General features: G+C 41.4%; 1 protein-coding gene across 2 annotated transcripts in view; it reads right to left on the bottom strand.

Annotated features, from left to right (window-relative positions):
• The window catches only part of NDFIP2 (Nedd4 family interacting protein 2), a 71,971-nt gene that overhangs the window by 22,902 nt on the left and 31,168 nt on the right, over positions 1-17,901 (bottom strand). Inside the window, exons 3-5 of one of the 2 annotated variants that reach the window (XM_053306017.1) lie at positions 17,319-17,458; positions 15,711-15,770; positions 8,889-8,976 (exon numbers count right to left, since the gene is read on the bottom strand). In XM_053306017.1, the coding sequence (XP_053161992.1) occupies positions 8,889-8,976; positions 15,711-15,770; positions 17,319-17,458 (288 nt within the window). The remainder of the gene's footprint in view (positions 1-8,888; positions 8,977-15,710; positions 15,771-17,318; positions 17,459-17,901) is intronic. The other variant, XM_053306019.1, reaches the window with a different exon arrangement.

The following is a 17,901-nucleotide window of genomic DNA, read 5'->3' as shown; positions in this document are numbered from 1 at the left end:
TATGTACAGAGTAGACAAACCTGCAATGACTAAGAAGCTCAACATAGGAATCGTTCAATATACAGGAAAAAGCTGGATGCAAAAACCTTTGTTTTTTGCATACTGCAGTTACTTCCATTCCTCTAACCCATAAATATTCAAAATTGCACCAGCCCTTACACACTTATGAACTTGAGCCAAAGTTAAGCAAGCACTTCTATGTCCCAGATTTCAATCGAGAAATTGAAAAATTTAAAACAGAGCTTTGAATGTTCACACAAAATCCATAGAATTTCCAAGTGCTTCATTTTAGCTCACTGGTAAGACAGAAAAGCAGCCCCCAATCAAAACAAATCTCAAAAATAAAACATCCATGAAAAACCACTTCATGAATATGCTTTACTCTCCCACTGAATTCAATGGGATTTAAAACCATTATGCTCAAAGGTTTTAAGCAGCCAGAGGAAAACAGATAGCACTTGGCAGTGTGGTTGGTAGATTATGTTCGACTTGGTGGATTAGAAGTTGTGCCTGGCAGGTTTACACAAGGCTAAAAGAAGCCACTCTTCCATTATTTTGTTTTAGCTTCCCATGCATTCTTGTCTGACAAAGAATACCCAGATATAGCATATACCCAGAAAGAATACCCAGCATAGCATATCAGTAGTGTTCAATTTAAAAAAACAACCCATAATCTCTATATATTGAGTTTATCATATGTTACGAGCCATCTCAAGCATCACCAGATAGCTGCAAAATGCCACTAGTGCCATATAATTTTAACATTAACTGTTGCAATAAAAAGATTTGTCACAAGGTGGCAGCCATTCATCACGAATGGATAGCAATTCACTCTAGCAGAAATTTGCATTCCAAGTGCAAACATATATTCAGCAAGCCCTGCTAACTTGGCAAAGAGGCATCTTTTAATGTGGTGATTCTCTTTATTTAGCAGGCAGAGAGTAACTGGCCCTATCCACCCCCCAGCACATTACCTCCAGTGACTGTTGCTGGTGTCTATCTGATATTGCTTTTTAGATTGTGAGCCCTTTGGGGACAGGGATCCATCTTATTTATTTATTATTTCTATGTGTAAACCGCCCTGAGCCATTTTTGGAAGGGCGGTATAGAAACTGAATGAATGAATAAAACAAACAAACAACTTGGAAATAATGAATACATGCTTCCTGTAGTGTTGAAAAGCATGTAAACAGGAAATGTTGAATTTGGAATCATACTGGTTTCACTACAGTAAATGCAAAACTAGACGTTCTTATTAACAGATCTACAGAGGGAGACTGGCATCAAGACTGAGCACCCTTCATCATCTGCCAAAATGATGAAGTCATCTATTAATCTGGACGAGAGGAGATGCTAGAGTCCAGCCTACTCCAAATAACCCAAGATCATTCAGCACATGCTTTCTAACACACTTCTGACACACTTTCTAACACGTTTCTCCCCCACCCTCAACTCTCCACATAATGCTTCAAACTGCCTTTCAGAGATTGTTCTTTTATTTTAAGCTATTTCCCTACAAATCTCTCCTTTCATCTAAGAAGCTATGTCTCCTTCCGGTATCATCTGCATTGGTTGGAGGAGTCGGAGGATTGCTGCAAACTGATTATAAGTGACAGGCAGGGATTGACAGGTAGGGACTCCTGAATGTTACAAGTAGTCTGCAATAAGATATCTCACCAATACACACAATTAATGAAGTATCTAATTATTTAAATCAAAAGATCCAAAGTGAAATTTGCATAACATGGAACTCGCTATTTGGGGGTGGGCGGGGAGAACTCTTATGTGGAACTGAATTTGTGCTGTGGTTGTTAAGCTTCATGGCAAAACCAAGGAAGACATATAAACTTCAAGCAAGTAAAGATTGTGTATTTTGTTTAGGACTCAAGCCTTTCCATGGCATTTCAAAGTTCAAGATTTTGCCATTCAGGTCTCATAACTTGCATAAATGTCATTCTTAGCATTCAGAAAACATACCACTTTGTCAGACATGAAAATGATCATAGATTTTGATAAACTGACACATTTTAATCATACTGATGCCCTAAAGAACTTGTGGATTAGAAGCTGTATCCAGAGCCATCATCAGCATTTGTTCACAATTTATTCAAGTTATATTCCACTTTTCATTTTTAAAAATAGCAAAGTGACATACAAAAAAGTGAGCTGTTTCTAGTGAGCTAATGCAGTATTGTGGAATACATCTGCATCAACATTTTCTGCACTGATAATTTAGGATTAAGAAGCTACTATTCCATGAACATGGAGGGTGCCCTTAAAAGCTGAATGAAAGTGTACAGCATCACAGCACAGTGAAAGGGCAATTTAATGGAGGACAGAAACCATGAAGCTACTGGGGTCAAGAGCTGGTAATCCTAATTCCCCTATTACTTATGCACAGGAACATAAAGCGCACTTTCATGTATTTGCAAGTGCAGTGGTCTCTGTCCATCACACAGATGGGCGCATAGCAAGCTCCAGAACTACGGAGGAGGGGCAGAGCCCATGACACAAGGCTTTTCCCTAAATACAACGTACAGAGCCAGGAAGACAAGGCCAACGTAGAACAAACACAACTTTATTGAACCTAACAGCAAAAGAAGCTGCAGAGAGACCATATAGAAATCATCAGCAATACTGGAGCAATAGTGGAGCAGTTAATTGAATACAGCTTGCAAACCCGATTTCCCAAAAGAAGCATCCTTCCGAGCTCTGACATCCAAGGCATAATGCTTTATGAAGGATGAAGGTGACGTCCACGTAGCTGCCTGGCAGATCGAAGCCAAAGGTAGACCCCTGTCAAATGCAGTGGATGTAGCTATTGCTCTGGTGGAATGAGCGTATAGCGAACTCGGGGGAAACGGTTCAGCCACCTGGTACGCTAGCTTGATGGCGTGCACAATCCAAGAGGAGATGGACTGTGAGGAAGCTCTATTGCCTTTATGGGGCCCACCATAAGCCACGAACAAGGATGGGGCGGCCCTGAAAGCCTTAGTTCTATCAATATAAAAGGCCAGGGCTCTCCTGACATCTAGTGTGTGCCACCTACACTCTAAGGCAGTGGTGGGATTGGGAAAGAATACAGGCAATGAACTAGGCTGGGACCTATGAAAGGATGATACTACTTTAGGGAGAAAAGAAACATCAACTCGAAACACCACTTTCTCTCTTTGAAACAACAGGAACGGGGGGTCACAGCACAGGGCCCTCAGCTCTCCTACCCTCCTGGCTGACGTGACTGCGACAAGGAAAATAGTTTTTAAAGTCAGCAACCTTACGTCACAGGCTGCTAGTGGTTCGAATGGTTCACCCATAAGTGCCGTGAGCACACATTGTAAATCCCAGGAAGGAGCTATAGAGGGCATATCTGGGTGTAATTGGGCGAGACCCTTTAAAAACTGCTTAACCTCTTAATATGAACAAGGACGGTTTACAGGCAACATCCTCCCAAAATGCCGAGATGGCGGCCAAATGTACTCTGACAGATGACATAGAGAGGCGACTTCTTTAAATCCAATAGATAAGCAAGAATTGCTGCAAGTGTCGTGCGGGTCGGGTCATGAAAATGTTTCAAGGCCGTGAACTCTGAAAAACGTCGCCACTTTGCTGCATAAGACCTCATTGTAGATGGCTTTCTACTGGCCGCCAAAACCTCTTTCAACTTAGATGACCACGCAGCTGGATTCTCCACGCCGTCAAACATAACATCTGTATGTCGGGATGAAGAATGCAGCCGTCCTGCATTGACAGAAGCGATGGTTGGAGAGGCAGTCGGATGAACCGGCTCCCCGAAAGGTGCAGGAGATGAGGGAACCACGGCCGATGTGGCCACCAAGGGGCTATCAGAATGCAGTCTGCCAAGTCCAGGTCCAACTTTTGAGAACTCGAGGCAGAAGGGGAATTGGAGAAAACAGATATAGAAATTTCCCCGACCAGTTGGTCGCAAATGCATCGCCCCTCGAACCTTTCCTGATTCCTCCCCTGGAGTGGTAGAGAGGGTACTGGCGATTGGCCTCGCTTGCGAACAAGTTGACTACCGGGGAGCCCGAGAGACTGAAGATGGTATGCAACACGTCCGGGTCCAATTTTCATTCATAAGATGTGTGACTCGAATGGCTCAGTGAGTCTGCCAAGGAATTGTTCAGTCCCTTGACGTGCACGGAGGAAAGGACCATGTGGTGTTCTAGGGCCCAATGCCAGAGTTTGAGTGTTAGCATCAAAAGAGCATGAAATCCCATCTCTCCTTGCCTGTTGATGTAGGCCTTGTTTGTTGTATTGTCTGTTATGATTTGTACATGACAGTCTCGTACCTCTGGCAAAAAACCTTTAAAGGCCTTGTATACGGCCAAGAGCTCTAAGTAATTTATATGATGGTTGGATTCTTCTTTGGTCCAATGACCATTTATGCAAAGGTCTCGCAGATGCGCTCCTCAACCGTCTTCTGAAGCATCTGTCATCACTTGAGCTTGGGGAGATGGCTTGTGGAACGGAGTTGATTGTTTCAAATTCCGTACAGTCATCCACCATTTCAGAGAACAGCGAATCTGAGTCGGGACCTTCAGCAATTTGGATTTGTGGTCTCTCGCCAGTCTGAAGGTATCGAGGAACCATCGCTGCAGAGGTCTCATATGGAGCCTGGCTGTTGGCAGAGTAGCCGTCGTGGAGGCCATGAAACCTAGCATTCTTTGCAATGTCCTTGCTGGGTGAAGAGCCTGACTGTAAACATAACATGCCAACTGCTGAATATTCAGAATACGGTCTTCCGGCAGATGCGCTGTCACGGACACAGAGTCTAACATGACCCCCAGGAACCTGATGCATCGTGTGGGGTGTAGTTGCAATTTCTTGTAATTGACTGATAGACCCAGATCTGTCAGTAGTTCTATAGTCATGTGGAGGTCCTTGCGGAGGCGGTCCAGAGAGCAAGCTGCCAGCAGCCAATCATCAAGGTACAGAAATATTTGAACCCCTCTTTCTTGCAGATAACCCATGACAACCACCATGCATTTCGTATACACTCTCGGTGCCGAGGAAAGTCCAAAAGCCATGGCCCTGAATTGGTAGATGTCTTCTATTTGAAATCAAAAGGTATTTCCAGTGTTGCAGGTGGATGGAAATGTGGTAGTAGGAGTCTTTGAGGTCAATGGACACAAACCACATTCCTTCCGACAGGAAAGTCATAATGTCTGAAATTGTAAGCATTCTGAAGCACATAAGTATTTAGAAGACAAAGATTTAAAATAGGCCTTAGGCCTCCGTCTTTCTTTGGTACGGTAAAATACCGGGAGAAGTGGCTGTCCAGCCGATGAGCTGATACACGCTTGATTGCTCCCTTGAGAAGGAGGGTACATATCTCCTCTTTGAGTATGGGGTTCGTAGGGGTAGACATTATGCCTGAGTCTGGAGGAAGCTGTAAGAACTCTATTGCGTAACCCAGCCTGATGATGGTGAGGACCCAAGGGTCCATAGTTCTGCTTTCCCATTGGCTCTGGAATGGTTTCAGTCGGGATCCAAGAAAAGGGTAGTCATGCCCTTTTCTGGAAGGGCACAGGCTTGGACTTCTGGTGGCCCGGCTTGGCGTTCTGGTACTGTCGCTTTCTGTACTGCTGGTTGTACTGAGGGTAATGGTGCTGCCGAAAGGAGTGGTCATAAGTATTGGGTGCAGCCAGACAGTGTTGGTACGGACGCTGTGAATGAAAGGACCTATTATATCTAGGTGCCAAAGATGCAAGGATGAAGCTAATGAACTTTGCTGTCTTTTGCAGCTTCTGCACACGTTCCATCATCTCATCCGTTTGAGTTCCAAACAATGCCAAACCATCAAAGAAAGTCCTCAATTCTGGTCCTTGCTTCAGTATGTAGGCTGGAGGATCAAAGCCAGGCATAACGGCGCAAGGAGATAGATGTAGTCAGAGGCCTGGCTGCCAAATCGGTCGAATGTTTGGAAGTATGAAGGAGCTGCTTACTCAGCTTGTAACCCTCCTTCTGAAGGGAGAGGATAGCCTCTCGTTGTGGTGGTTGGAGGGACTCTAGATGCTCCGACAGTTTTCCCCATAAGAGATGGTTGTACCTGGACATGCAGGCTTGGTAGTTCACGATCTTCATCTGCATTGCAGAACTGGAATATATTCGCTTGCCCATAGCTTCCAGCCTGCATCCTTCCCTATCTACTGCAGTGGAGAGGAGTTTATTTTTAGACTTAGTCTGTGCTGCCTCTACTAGAATAGAGTTCAATGCAGGATGTTTAAGCAAGAAAGTGGAGTATTCTGCTCGAATTTTATACAAGTTTTCTATTTTTCTGGAAACTGCCTTGACAGAAGATGGTTTTTCCCAATAACTTTGAGCGATGTCTAAGAGAGCCTGATTCATTGGAATTACCACACACTGAGACAAACCAGGCTCCAAAACGTCAAACAACGGATTTGCTGACGGTTTAGGTATCTCTTGTGATTGGATACCTAGGGCACCGGCCAGCTTAGACATATAAGAAGGAAACACTTTGTAGTCCCCAGATGGAGATGAGGGATCAGTCGTTCCCTGCTGACGAGCATGCTTTAAGTCAGGAGCATCCTTGCTTGAGGAGGAAGCGGTAGAATCTGGTTCAGAGTTACTAGAGGAGTCTGATGATTCCAAAATATTTTCGGGTAGGACCGGGCAGACCGGATCCAAGGACGATTGTAGAACATTCCCTATAGGCTATGTGGAAAGTAAAGGGAGTTCAGCGCCTTTGCCTATGCTCGGTACTATACTAGACGAATCATTACAATGAGTAGGAGTAGCCGGATCCGCCTGAGAACAGGCAACAGGCATGGTTTGATGATTCGGGTAAGTGAACCTGTGAGGCTACTGTATTCGCGCCATCATGGGAGGGGTAGCGATATTTCTTGTAAGGAGGGGAACCCCTTCTGAAATGGTCAGCCGCTCTCTCCCCACGCTGATAGGGAGAACCGGAGGTTGAGCAATAATCCCTTCTGGGCATCACAGATTGCTCCCAATAGCCCCTCTTAAGATAGTCCCAGACTCTATAAGAGGAGTGATAATGGCCCATGTATTCAGACCCTCTGGGATCACTCTCATCTGACAGATCGTCATCCTATGTTGGGTAGTATTTAATAGAGTGATGTGGGGGGAGAGTGCTTGTTCTGGGCACATAACCGTCAGGACCACTATCTTCACCAGAGAATGCAGACTGCCAACACCCTGACTCCAACCCCGACAGATCAGATTCAAAGGCAGTTGCAACACTTACGGGAGCATTCCCTTCACAGCGGGAAATTCTCATTCTAGACTGTCCAGGGGTCATCTGTTTCGCCACCTGCATTTCAGTCAGTACTCCGCTCGGGGAGTGTGGAGAGACTCTTAGTGGCTCAGTGGGCTGCTGCTGCCCCGATTTCTGTCGGTCCCAACAGGGTTTGCTGTGTTTCTTCTTTGCCTTGCATTTAGCAGGCTCCGTGGACGGCTCTGAGTGCTTCAGGGCAGGCATGTCTTGTGTATGTGCGGCTGCCGGTGCCGACGACACTCGACTCTGAACACTCAGTTTTGATTTTGTTTTCGGTATTGAGCTGGCTGCGGTCTTATCTTTCCATTTCTTGTGCTTTTTTTGACCTGCCGAAACGATCGAGGAGCCCACAGGGGTTGAGGAAGTAGCTGGGGCAGCTCCAGGCGTCGGCGTCACCGTGGGGGCTTTCTGTAGCACCGTTAAGGACACCGGTAAATTGGAGGCAGAGCGAGTCCCCGAAGGAGTCCCAGGCCCTCCTGGTGGCAGCGCAACCACCTCAGATAACACAGCCCGGTCTGGTTGGCCATCTGTAGAACCATTGCCAGATAGCTCCATAATTTCAGCCGATAAGGCTCTTTCCCACAAATGAAGGTGTAGTTGAGACTGCCTGTTTTGTTGTGCCTGCCTTGAGAATTTCTGGCAGTGTGTGCAGGATACAGTACTGTGGGTTTCACCCAGACAGAATAAGCATAAACTATGCCCGTCTGAAGAGGGAAAGGCAGAGGGAAAGGCAGATTTGCATTTCAAACAATGTTTAAAGGCCAGAATGCAGGCCATGCAGTGAATAAAATCACCACAGCATTCACCTCAGAATGAGGGATGAATTTAAAAAGGAATACTAAACACAAATAAAAGCAAAGCACAAAATGATAAAGAGAGCAATATGTTAAGAAGGCAGAAAAAATAAAACAAAAATTATAAACCCTAATAGAGTAACCTGTGAGGTAATTTAAGATGTTTCTCTTTTGGCGGACAAAAAGGAACTGAGGAGGAGGATGAGGGTCATGTGACCAAGGTGTACAGGGGTGGAGCCTAGCGACCTATCATAGGCAGATATTGGGGGAAAAGGAAGATTAGCTTGTGAGGTTCTGGATGCTTCTGGAGCTGCTTAGAAGCCCATCTGTGTGATCGACAGAGACCACTTAGAAGAACCAGGGTAAACTGAAAACATATTTAGTACAGTCAGATTTATTCATGACTGACCAACTTTATTATGAACATAGACCCCGCCAGTGCTGCTTTATCATGACATTTTTTAGGTGTACACTTAATTTTTAAAAAAATGAAAAATGCATGCTGAAAAATGGAAAGTGTGCATGCAAGCACTGGTGCTTGACAACAGGAATATCAAGAGAAACTCCCCAGAGACACAAAAATGGTTGTGTATTGTCTGTTAAGCATCAACTTCGTGCCAGACCATGGTTTGCCACTATATAGTGTGTGACAGCAACGTTTAACCAAATTTTAATGTCATCTTCTTTTCTAGCATTAAGTGTTTCATATACTATTGAAGGACAACAATATCATTTGTAATAGTTACAAGAGCATCTTGGTGTGTTTCCTATTAACCAGTACAACTTACAAAGATTGAATTCAAAGTGCTACTTACTAAAAAAGGCCAACATGAAGATACCATCATTGCCTACACGGAGCTGGTCTGCATCACTGAAGTCATCCCTTGGAGGATATTCTTCTTCCTTTAAGATAACAATTTCTTTAACACACGTAGTATAGAATTAAAGAATTTGCAACCTACAAGCGCAAGAAGCAGCAGATATCTATATATGCCAAGTTACCACACACACACACACACACACACTTACACTTCAGTTCCTTGAACTGCTTGATCATGATAAAGCTTGTTAACAATTGGTACCCATCAACAAAGTTCTGTAAAAGCTTGTGATGTTAATGCAAAATTGTATTAAAAGTATTTGAAGTCGAGCCATGAACGTTTGCTGGCAACAATCTATTCTGAAGTAAAACCTGTCAATGCTGGAATGAATAGTGCTTAAAAATAATTTACTTGGCATCTTTCAATGGGCTAAGAAGTACATGAAGTGAATAACATGACAACAATTAAAATTCACCTAGTACTGAAGATGAGTACTCATCTCACACAGCAGCACACTGCTGAAAATAATGGCAATTTTCTGTATTTATGCATTATACTTATCTCTCATCTTTTTTTTTTCCTGAGGAGCTCAGGGTGTTTACACAGAGTCCTCAAGTGGTCTTTCACTCAGACAATAATCAGACTAGACCAAATGAACAGCAGAAAACTTGCTGCTGTCGGTTATCTTTGGATATGTCTTGGTCCTGCAAAATATTTAGGATCTTGATTAGAATGCATATCCAAATTTGAGGATCTATGGGTAGTTATTTGGGATAGCAGAAGTTTCTTCTGAGCCACTTCTCACTCTGTCTGTGTGTGTGCTTCACCTGGCACAGAAGGCAAGGCGGGGTGAAAATTATGCCCGCTCTCACAGACTCCATACAAAGAGGGAAATACAGAGTGGCAACTTTCTATTTTTGCATATTTTTGCCACCTAAGGATGCTCCCCTCAGGAACTTTACACTACAGCAAGAGTCTATGACCCTCTTCATTCCCTCTTCTATACTTATGCTATGCCAGCCCCTAGTCCTGGAAAAGCAAAGGGCACCAACCAGTTTCATTTTGGTTTTGTGCAATTAAATTTGGGGTGGCTGGAGATTTTTTTCTCCCTGGCATGTGGAGGTGATGAAAAATGTTCAGAACACCGATACGCTAGTAATCAAACCATTGCTGGGGCACATCTTATTATCTGTCAAGTGCATCCATCCACTGCATGAGATAGCCCATTCCAGAGACTTTACCTGTCACATATCAAACTTTTGGCACACGCACACCCATTTCATGTTAAATGAATTTACACCCATTTCATGTTAAATGAGTTTTTGTAAAGACACATACAAAAAACCAAAAAGCAGTACATTGCTGAGGTTCCCTCACATACACACTTTGTTAGAACACACACGCATGCGTGTTTTCCATAATGCATGAAGTGGCCATTGGCACATCTTTGGATAGCTAACACAAGGTCCAAAGAATGCAAAATGCTTTTGTCTGAAAATAAAAGCAAATCAAAATGCGACACTGTGTTTCTTGTTAAAAGTAAGCTTTCAGATTTTGCTATGTTAATGTATCCCAAGGAGGAGATCTATCTTAGTGGTAAAGCACATGCTTTGCATCCAAAAAGTCCAAGGTCCAATCTATGACATCAGTTAAAAAGATTTCAGGGCTGAGAAAAATCATTTCCTGAAACACTGGAGAGCGGTTGGTATCTAGAGCTGGGCTAGATATCCTGACTCTGTATAGGGCAGCTTCCTATGTTCATGTTTAAAAACAACAACAACAACTAGGGATTAAGTTTCATAAGACTTCAATTGCTTGAACATGAAAAACATGGATTTAAAAAATTATTTGCGAGAAAGAGAGAGAATCTCCCTCTCCTAAGTGAGCAAAGAGACACCTTTTAAAGTGGTGATTCTCTTATATTTAGAAGGGGAAGAACAAGTGTCCAGCTCTAGCAGAGCATCCATCCAATGGTTGCTGCTGGTGTCTACCTTATATTTCTTTTTAGACTGTGAGCCCATTTGATACAGGAAAGCATCTTTATTTTTCTATGTAAACCACTCTGAGCCACCTGTAAATGTAAAGCAGCATGTAAATATCCTTAACTTAAAACTTAAAAACAACCCAAAAAAACTTTGATCAAAGTAATGTGGACATGAATTAATGATGCATCTCTAGGAGCAAGGATGGCTCTCTAGCGCTCTCATTTGAGTGGTGGGTCTGCCATGCACACAAACAACATTCTCTCCAGGATCAACTTGAGGAAAAATTGCTGCTGTGGATTTGCATCAGAAGCCACCTGTGCACAATACTAATCAGCAGGCACCTGCTGATTAGAGGTTATTGCCCCCTCTTGGAGCTATTTGCAAACCTTTCTGTAACCGATTGTGCTTTTTAAATATACAAGGTGACAGAATCAGTGTTTGATTTGTTAAGTACATCTGTCAATTACTTTGTAAAGCTGGGACAGAGAGAAGTGGAGCTCATTGTACTAGAGAAAAAAGTTGGTGTGACTCCTGGGTTAATACTTCATTTATTTGCAGCCTCCCATTGTCAGTAGTACTGAGGGAAGGGCTCCATGTTGCTCTAGAGATCTGTCTGCTGCTGCCTACTATGGGAGTCCATTGCACATACCAGACCCTGGTCACAGCAATTTTCTCCACCAGGAAAATTATTTCCTAATTGTGAAAAATGCTTATAGTGCTTAAAGCAGAACAACCTTGAGATATTATATTCACAATACAATATCATGCAGGCACGTGGTATTTCAAAATATCCCTCCCCCCCCCCCCCCCGCAGCCCACCACCAGAAAAAGAGCTAGGTATATTTGATACAAACTGTTACAGAGAGATATTCACAAGGTAACTAAAAAGAAATGAGCCCTCTGAATCAAACATTTAATAAATAAATTTGATGAATAAATAAATAAACAATATGTTCCATTTACTTGACATACTGGAGGCCAGAGCCAACAGCACACAAGAGAAGACAGTGGCCCTCTATACATCACTTGCAACATTAAACTTGATTTAAAAAATAATGTGATCAGTACAGCAGGTAGCCAACTGGCATGCTGACAAAGCAGATTGAAACCCATGAACCATAGGATTACAGCTGAGACACTTCTGCATCCGTTGTCTGCATTTGGTGTCTTCTAGGACAAAAACACTGTTTTTCTGTTGTCTTAGTAGCTCTTTGGAAGCCCTGAGCATTATTTTTGCATAGTTGGAAGGGCTTGCCCTAAAGAAGTTAAAGAGAACATTAAAAAAAATATATCAATGCATACTGGGCAACATGGGAGCAGTATTAAACCCTTAATTAGATGCATGGGGGTAACTTCATACCCCAAGATGCACATATTGTTAGTTTGTGGTTCTATCATGTTATCTTTTTAGGACATTGTCACTAGCAACTCAGCACAAAAAAAACAGCAAAGGACAGAGAGTTACAATAGATGATTTGGTCTCTGTGGATGAAAAACTAACTTGAATAAGTTTTTGAAAATCCAGAAGTGAATGGATTTTCCCCAGAGTCACTGACCCAAAGTCTATTATCACGGTGCAATTTCTGCTTATAGAATTTGATTTGTTTTGACATGTTTAACCATATTTTGTTGAGATGGCTTATGGGTTGGGGTGCATTCAAACTGTTCATACCAGTTCTGGTATGCTTGGAAACTAATTGGTCATCTACATTCAGCAAAATTTCTGCAAAGTAACCCATTTGTAGGATACAAAACTCCCTCACCCTTGCCTTTAGGAAAAGTTCATTCACACTTTTTCTGGTATCCTTAGTAACTAATGGATCCGGGAGCCATGACCACAAACACCACATCCTGGATTTGCAATATCTCTCAACAATAGCCTTCTGGTGACCTTTCTGTTTCAAGATGAATACTCTCCATAAATACTCTTTCAAGCAGAAATGTTAACATTTAGTAAATATGGGCTTTCAATTAATAATACTATCACTGCTTTCTTGTTAGGCATATGGGTGGGAGACTTAAGTTACCCCATGATAGCAACACTGTGGTGCTATGAGATACAAAATTACACCATGACGACAACAGTTATTTCATTGAAGCAACTGAAGGTTAAATGGCAGCTTAGTAAGATTGTACCTTGGACAGACATTTTCCACCCTTAAGTATTGACATACAGTTCTAGTATTAAAGTCCCAGTGGATAATTTGAATTGAGCCTTACTCTTAAAACATCTGACATTTGCCACCTTCTGCATTGTGGAAACTTTTAGCTCTATTATCAAGACATGCAAAACATATCATGCAACAAGATCACCACTGAATCATTTCCATGAGGGACTAAGGTACATTCCAAATCAGGTGCTTTGCTGCTACTCAGACACCAGAGGGTGCTAGCATCCTAAAAACTCTTAGCACATAATGTTACTGAGTTAAGGCCCCAAAGTTTTGGGTTTTTTGGGGTTTTTTGCGCAGTGAGTATTTCAAGCCACATACAGCAAACTACTGTACCTACAAATAATTCCAAATGGCTAAAGTTTGCAACACACCATGGAAAGTCATCACTCTTCCCACAATTATCTCAAGGCTGTTTTTCATTTTATTTTAAAATACAAGTGTGCATATTAACACAGGTCCCACAAAGCGGACAAATGTTCAGCAAAATTCTGCAAACTACTCCAGAGAACATACTTCTTGTCTGGAGAACAGGTGTTCTCGTTATACTCTGTTTTATATCTACATTCATTTTAGAACAGTTACATGTAAAAAATAAATAAATCAGCCTTCTGTCTTTTTAATTTAATGCAACTGTGTCACTTGACCCCATGTATGTATGCAATTAAGGGTCATCCACAAGTCTGTTAAACCAGAGTAGTTACCAGCAAAATGGGATTCAGTTAGCCAATGTGGCACACAGTGACCACTGATTGCACTGGGTAGCTGAATTATAATTATAATGTGGTGCAATTCTAGACTTATCTGAATAGAAATATTCAGGAGTGTACAATCAGGGCTATGAAACTCTGTGCTAAAACAGTCTAGAAGTCTGTGCACAGGCAATCAAAATATTTTACCAAGAAAAACCAATTCTATGAAACTGTATGAATTATGCAAATTGAGTAATGTGCACAGTTACTTCTATTTTATGTAATTTATTCTGCTTCCAAAAATTATGAGAAGGGCAAGCACACACTACACACAAGACTGATTTTTTTTTTAAAACCACCTCTCTGGCTTCTGGGATTTCAGCAGGCATATAACTAACACACACACACTCTAAAACATATCTTCACATCTATAAGAGTTAGAAACTTGACTTATTTGTAAAATGAAAGCTGAGATTCAACTCCAGAAACTGAATGCTGTGTTCACCACAACATGTGGTAGAATTGCATCACACACACAGCCCTGTGTGTAATTCAACTTGTGCTAGCAACATTGCAGAATAATCAAAGAATGAGAAATACAGGGCTGTACTCTGTTAACTACAGTTAAAATATGACATATTTACATGTTCAACATGAATATCATCTTCATTTATCATCAGTTTAAAATTATGCAATAGTCAACTTATCCAATAGTCAATTATGCAATAGTCACATATTGGCAGACATCCTAATTAATGAAGTGCCTGTGCTCTGTAAAATGCACAAGGATGAGTTCCAGAACAATATAGCACTGGCAATCGAAGGTGGGAATGGGGAATTTTGACAACCTCCTCTTCCCCAGAAGTCCCCATGCTGCCCAAAAATATGTCCCAAAGCCTGTGCAACCCTCAGTCACATATTTTCCTGCGACACAGAGGGCATCTGGGGTTGAAATTCACTTCTTATGCCGAAGCAAGTGCCAGTGCCAAGTTCATCAATTCTGTCTGTAGCACTAGCACATCTCATGGAGCACCAGTGCTTTGTTTATTAGGATGTTGGCCACTTTGACTATTTTATATGACAGTTAAATTATATAGATTTGATTATATTACACATTGCAACGTATGTTTTGGTTGCACATAGCCATGGGTAGCATTTGGAGATTGCAGCGTGAATATTTGTCATAAGTTAGCCTAAAGGCGTCTACTTCAATATTTTAGGATGCCACTGCTATTAATAATGACAAAGTGCATATAATTACTGTCTCTATTTAACAGATGCCAGTGCCACATTTTGAACCCTGAACACTACCTGATCTGATGCTTTACAATATAATGCAACTCAAATATAAATGATACTCATACATAAGAGGCGAGTTTAATGTTTCTTTTTGTTAGAGCAGTAAAATGCAGTTCAGCCTTAAAGAGGATACTGTGTGAACAGAATTGAATTACTGATTTCACTTAGATTACTGAACTGAAAGCAAGTGTAGTCCAATAAAATCTCCATTCATCATGTCCACCATGGACATAGTTCAAGAGATACCTTTTTTTAATTTCCAAACTAGAAAATGACATTAATATTAAAAAGTAAAAGCCTGTTCAATGAGGACCACTCTTAAAATAAGGGGAGCAAGTGAACAATAATTTGAATAAGTTTTACAGATATGTACTGGTACTCGAGCATAAGGAAAGACCACCTTACCAGATGAGTGGTGCCTGGTTTTGTTTTTGTTTTTGGTGGGGGGAAAGGAATGACATTGTATCTGAACCATATCTCCACAACTATGAGGACTAAAAAGAGGTTTCCTGCCTTTTAGGAAAGTAGTAAAACTTCAATAATTCTGAGTTTTGAAAAGTGGCACAGTCATTGAGCACAGAAGAAAAAGGAAAACGGGATAAAGTATCATCTGTTTTTGCTTGCCAGGAAAATTCTATAGAATCTAAACTCAGTAGAACTATACCATACCTCTGGTGGGCTCAGGAATATTTCATCAAACAGACTCCTAGACTCCCTAAATTGGCCGTGCTAAGCATGTAAAGAAAATAAGACAGAAGAACTAAAAAGGAGTGTTAAGCCAATCAGCACAAGTCAAACATACAAGCATTGTTTTCACTCAACTGAGTATTTTAAAGGTAATTTAATGTCAGTGAATAGAAAAGATAGCTCAAAACTGAAAAATCCAATGATCCAATATTAGACAATGAGCATAACAATAGTATATTGGTGGTCGTCCCACCAGTTTTCAGCCCAGTAACTACATTATTTTTTTCTCAGAATGCCCCATGAAGGATGCTGCATAATGACAAAGTATAATTTCTGGAACATATGGGGGCGGGGGTAGCAGCAGCCAGCTGGGGGCTGCCCAAAAGAGCATCAGTAGGTTTCAACACTCACCCTCCAAAATCACAAAAATGCTTCCACCATTTTGTTGTTCTGTAACTGGCTGGCAAATATATGAGAAGCTTGAAATAATAATTTTATCTAATCTTTTTCAGCCAAGTTGTTATGCTATTTACTTGACAGAATTACAATATCATTCTAATATCACCCATGTGATTTTAAACAGAGAAATTCCAAAATACATATTCACCTCAGTTTAGTCTTAATGTTACTACACAATATGTAACAGCTATTTTATAGATGGGAACCTGAGGTTGAAAGATAGCGACCTGAAAAAAAGATACCCAGTGAGGCCATACCTCAGCTGTTATTTGATATTCTACATCACTAAATTGTCCTAGTTCTTGTTAGATGGATGAAAACATCTAAGATAATCCATCACATTTTTATAATAATTACAAAGTTCCACACATAATTAAATATGCATTTTTAAATCAAATTTATACGATGGGGGCGGGGAGAGTAGTATTCAACAGGACTCTAGTACCATATATAAGTGGCTTTTCATTCAGACGAAAGCACTATCTTCTTATTTTACAGCATGGGAATCCCCCAAAACTGAAAAAATCCATGCCACTAGAATTTTCTTGCCTCAGGACCAATACAAGCTATCAGCAAAGCTGGGTAAACATGCCCAGGAATTTGCATTTGTATTTTTGAGTGCCAGCCTCAGAAAAGGCTACACACACACCAAGACAAATTATTTTGCCAGCATAAGTGATTTTGTGCACAAGCAGCAGGTACTAGCAACTTTGCACTGTGATATGTGTTTGCTGATTGGCATTATGACTTGCGATGCATCAGTCCAAAAGCAAACCCACTCTGCATGATGAGCCACAAGGAACTGCAAAAGTGGACAAGTTTACTGAACCCTTCGTTGGCAACAATACACAGCTGGCATGCTGCAACCCATGGCTTGGTCACTCACAGTTTTTGCAGGCCTGGGCTAATTAATATGCACAACCATGAGGCAATTTGACTGGGCCCCTTTTAGCTGATATAAAGAGCTATACACTCTCCAACTGCAAAGTGCTTTCCACCTAGAGAGAACTAAACCAACTCAGTCTTCTAAATGAGGATAACTAATATATCTTTACACAAATATTAAGGGAGATTATATATTAAAGGTAGTTTTAATTCTATATTTTAATGTTGCACAAATTCTTCACTCACTCTTTGGATTGCTGCTGCTTCTGCTGCAGCAGCTGCCATTGCTGCAGCTTTGGCTTTTTCTGCTTCATCGTAGGTGGGAAGAGAGGTAGCTACACTGTAGGGAGGTGGCACTGGGTAAAACTCATTAGGTGATTCTATTTCTGTAACAGAAAACACAGAAATTAATATTTTTCAGCCAAATAATCATCAGCTAGAATCATAAAAGAACCGTAACACTTTTAAGAAAGCTATACCAGATATTTAGGTACAAATACTATGCTATTTCTTATACTGGAAACTTTTATGCACATTACATTTTTATCAACTATAGCAGCTCACAGTTTTAGGTCACTAAGATCTAAGATTCCTCATGTTTGTTATAACGGATTTGTGTTTGGAAGGAAATGTTTAAAAGCTTAACTAAGTTATTATCTTTGTTCTGCCCTCGCAGAGAACCTAACTGTGGCTCTAACTGCGACTCAAACTTTTTCCACAGCCCTGTGCGCAGGGTATTTTAGCCACTCTCCCCTCCTGCAAAAACGCTTTTCAAGTCTAGGGACATTTCTGGCAGCAAAAACCAATTTGTAAATAAATCCTCTGGCAC

Source organism: Hemicordylus capensis, chromosome 3 (assembly GCF_027244095.1).
Source record: "Hemicordylus capensis ecotype Gifberg chromosome 3, rHemCap1.1.pri, whole genome shotgun sequence".
NCBI lineage: Eukaryota > Metazoa > Chordata > Lepidosauria > Squamata > Cordylidae > Hemicordylus > Hemicordylus capensis.
The sequence above is the reverse complement of the archived record's forward strand: the minus strand, read 5'-3'. Positions and strand labels throughout refer to the sequence as shown.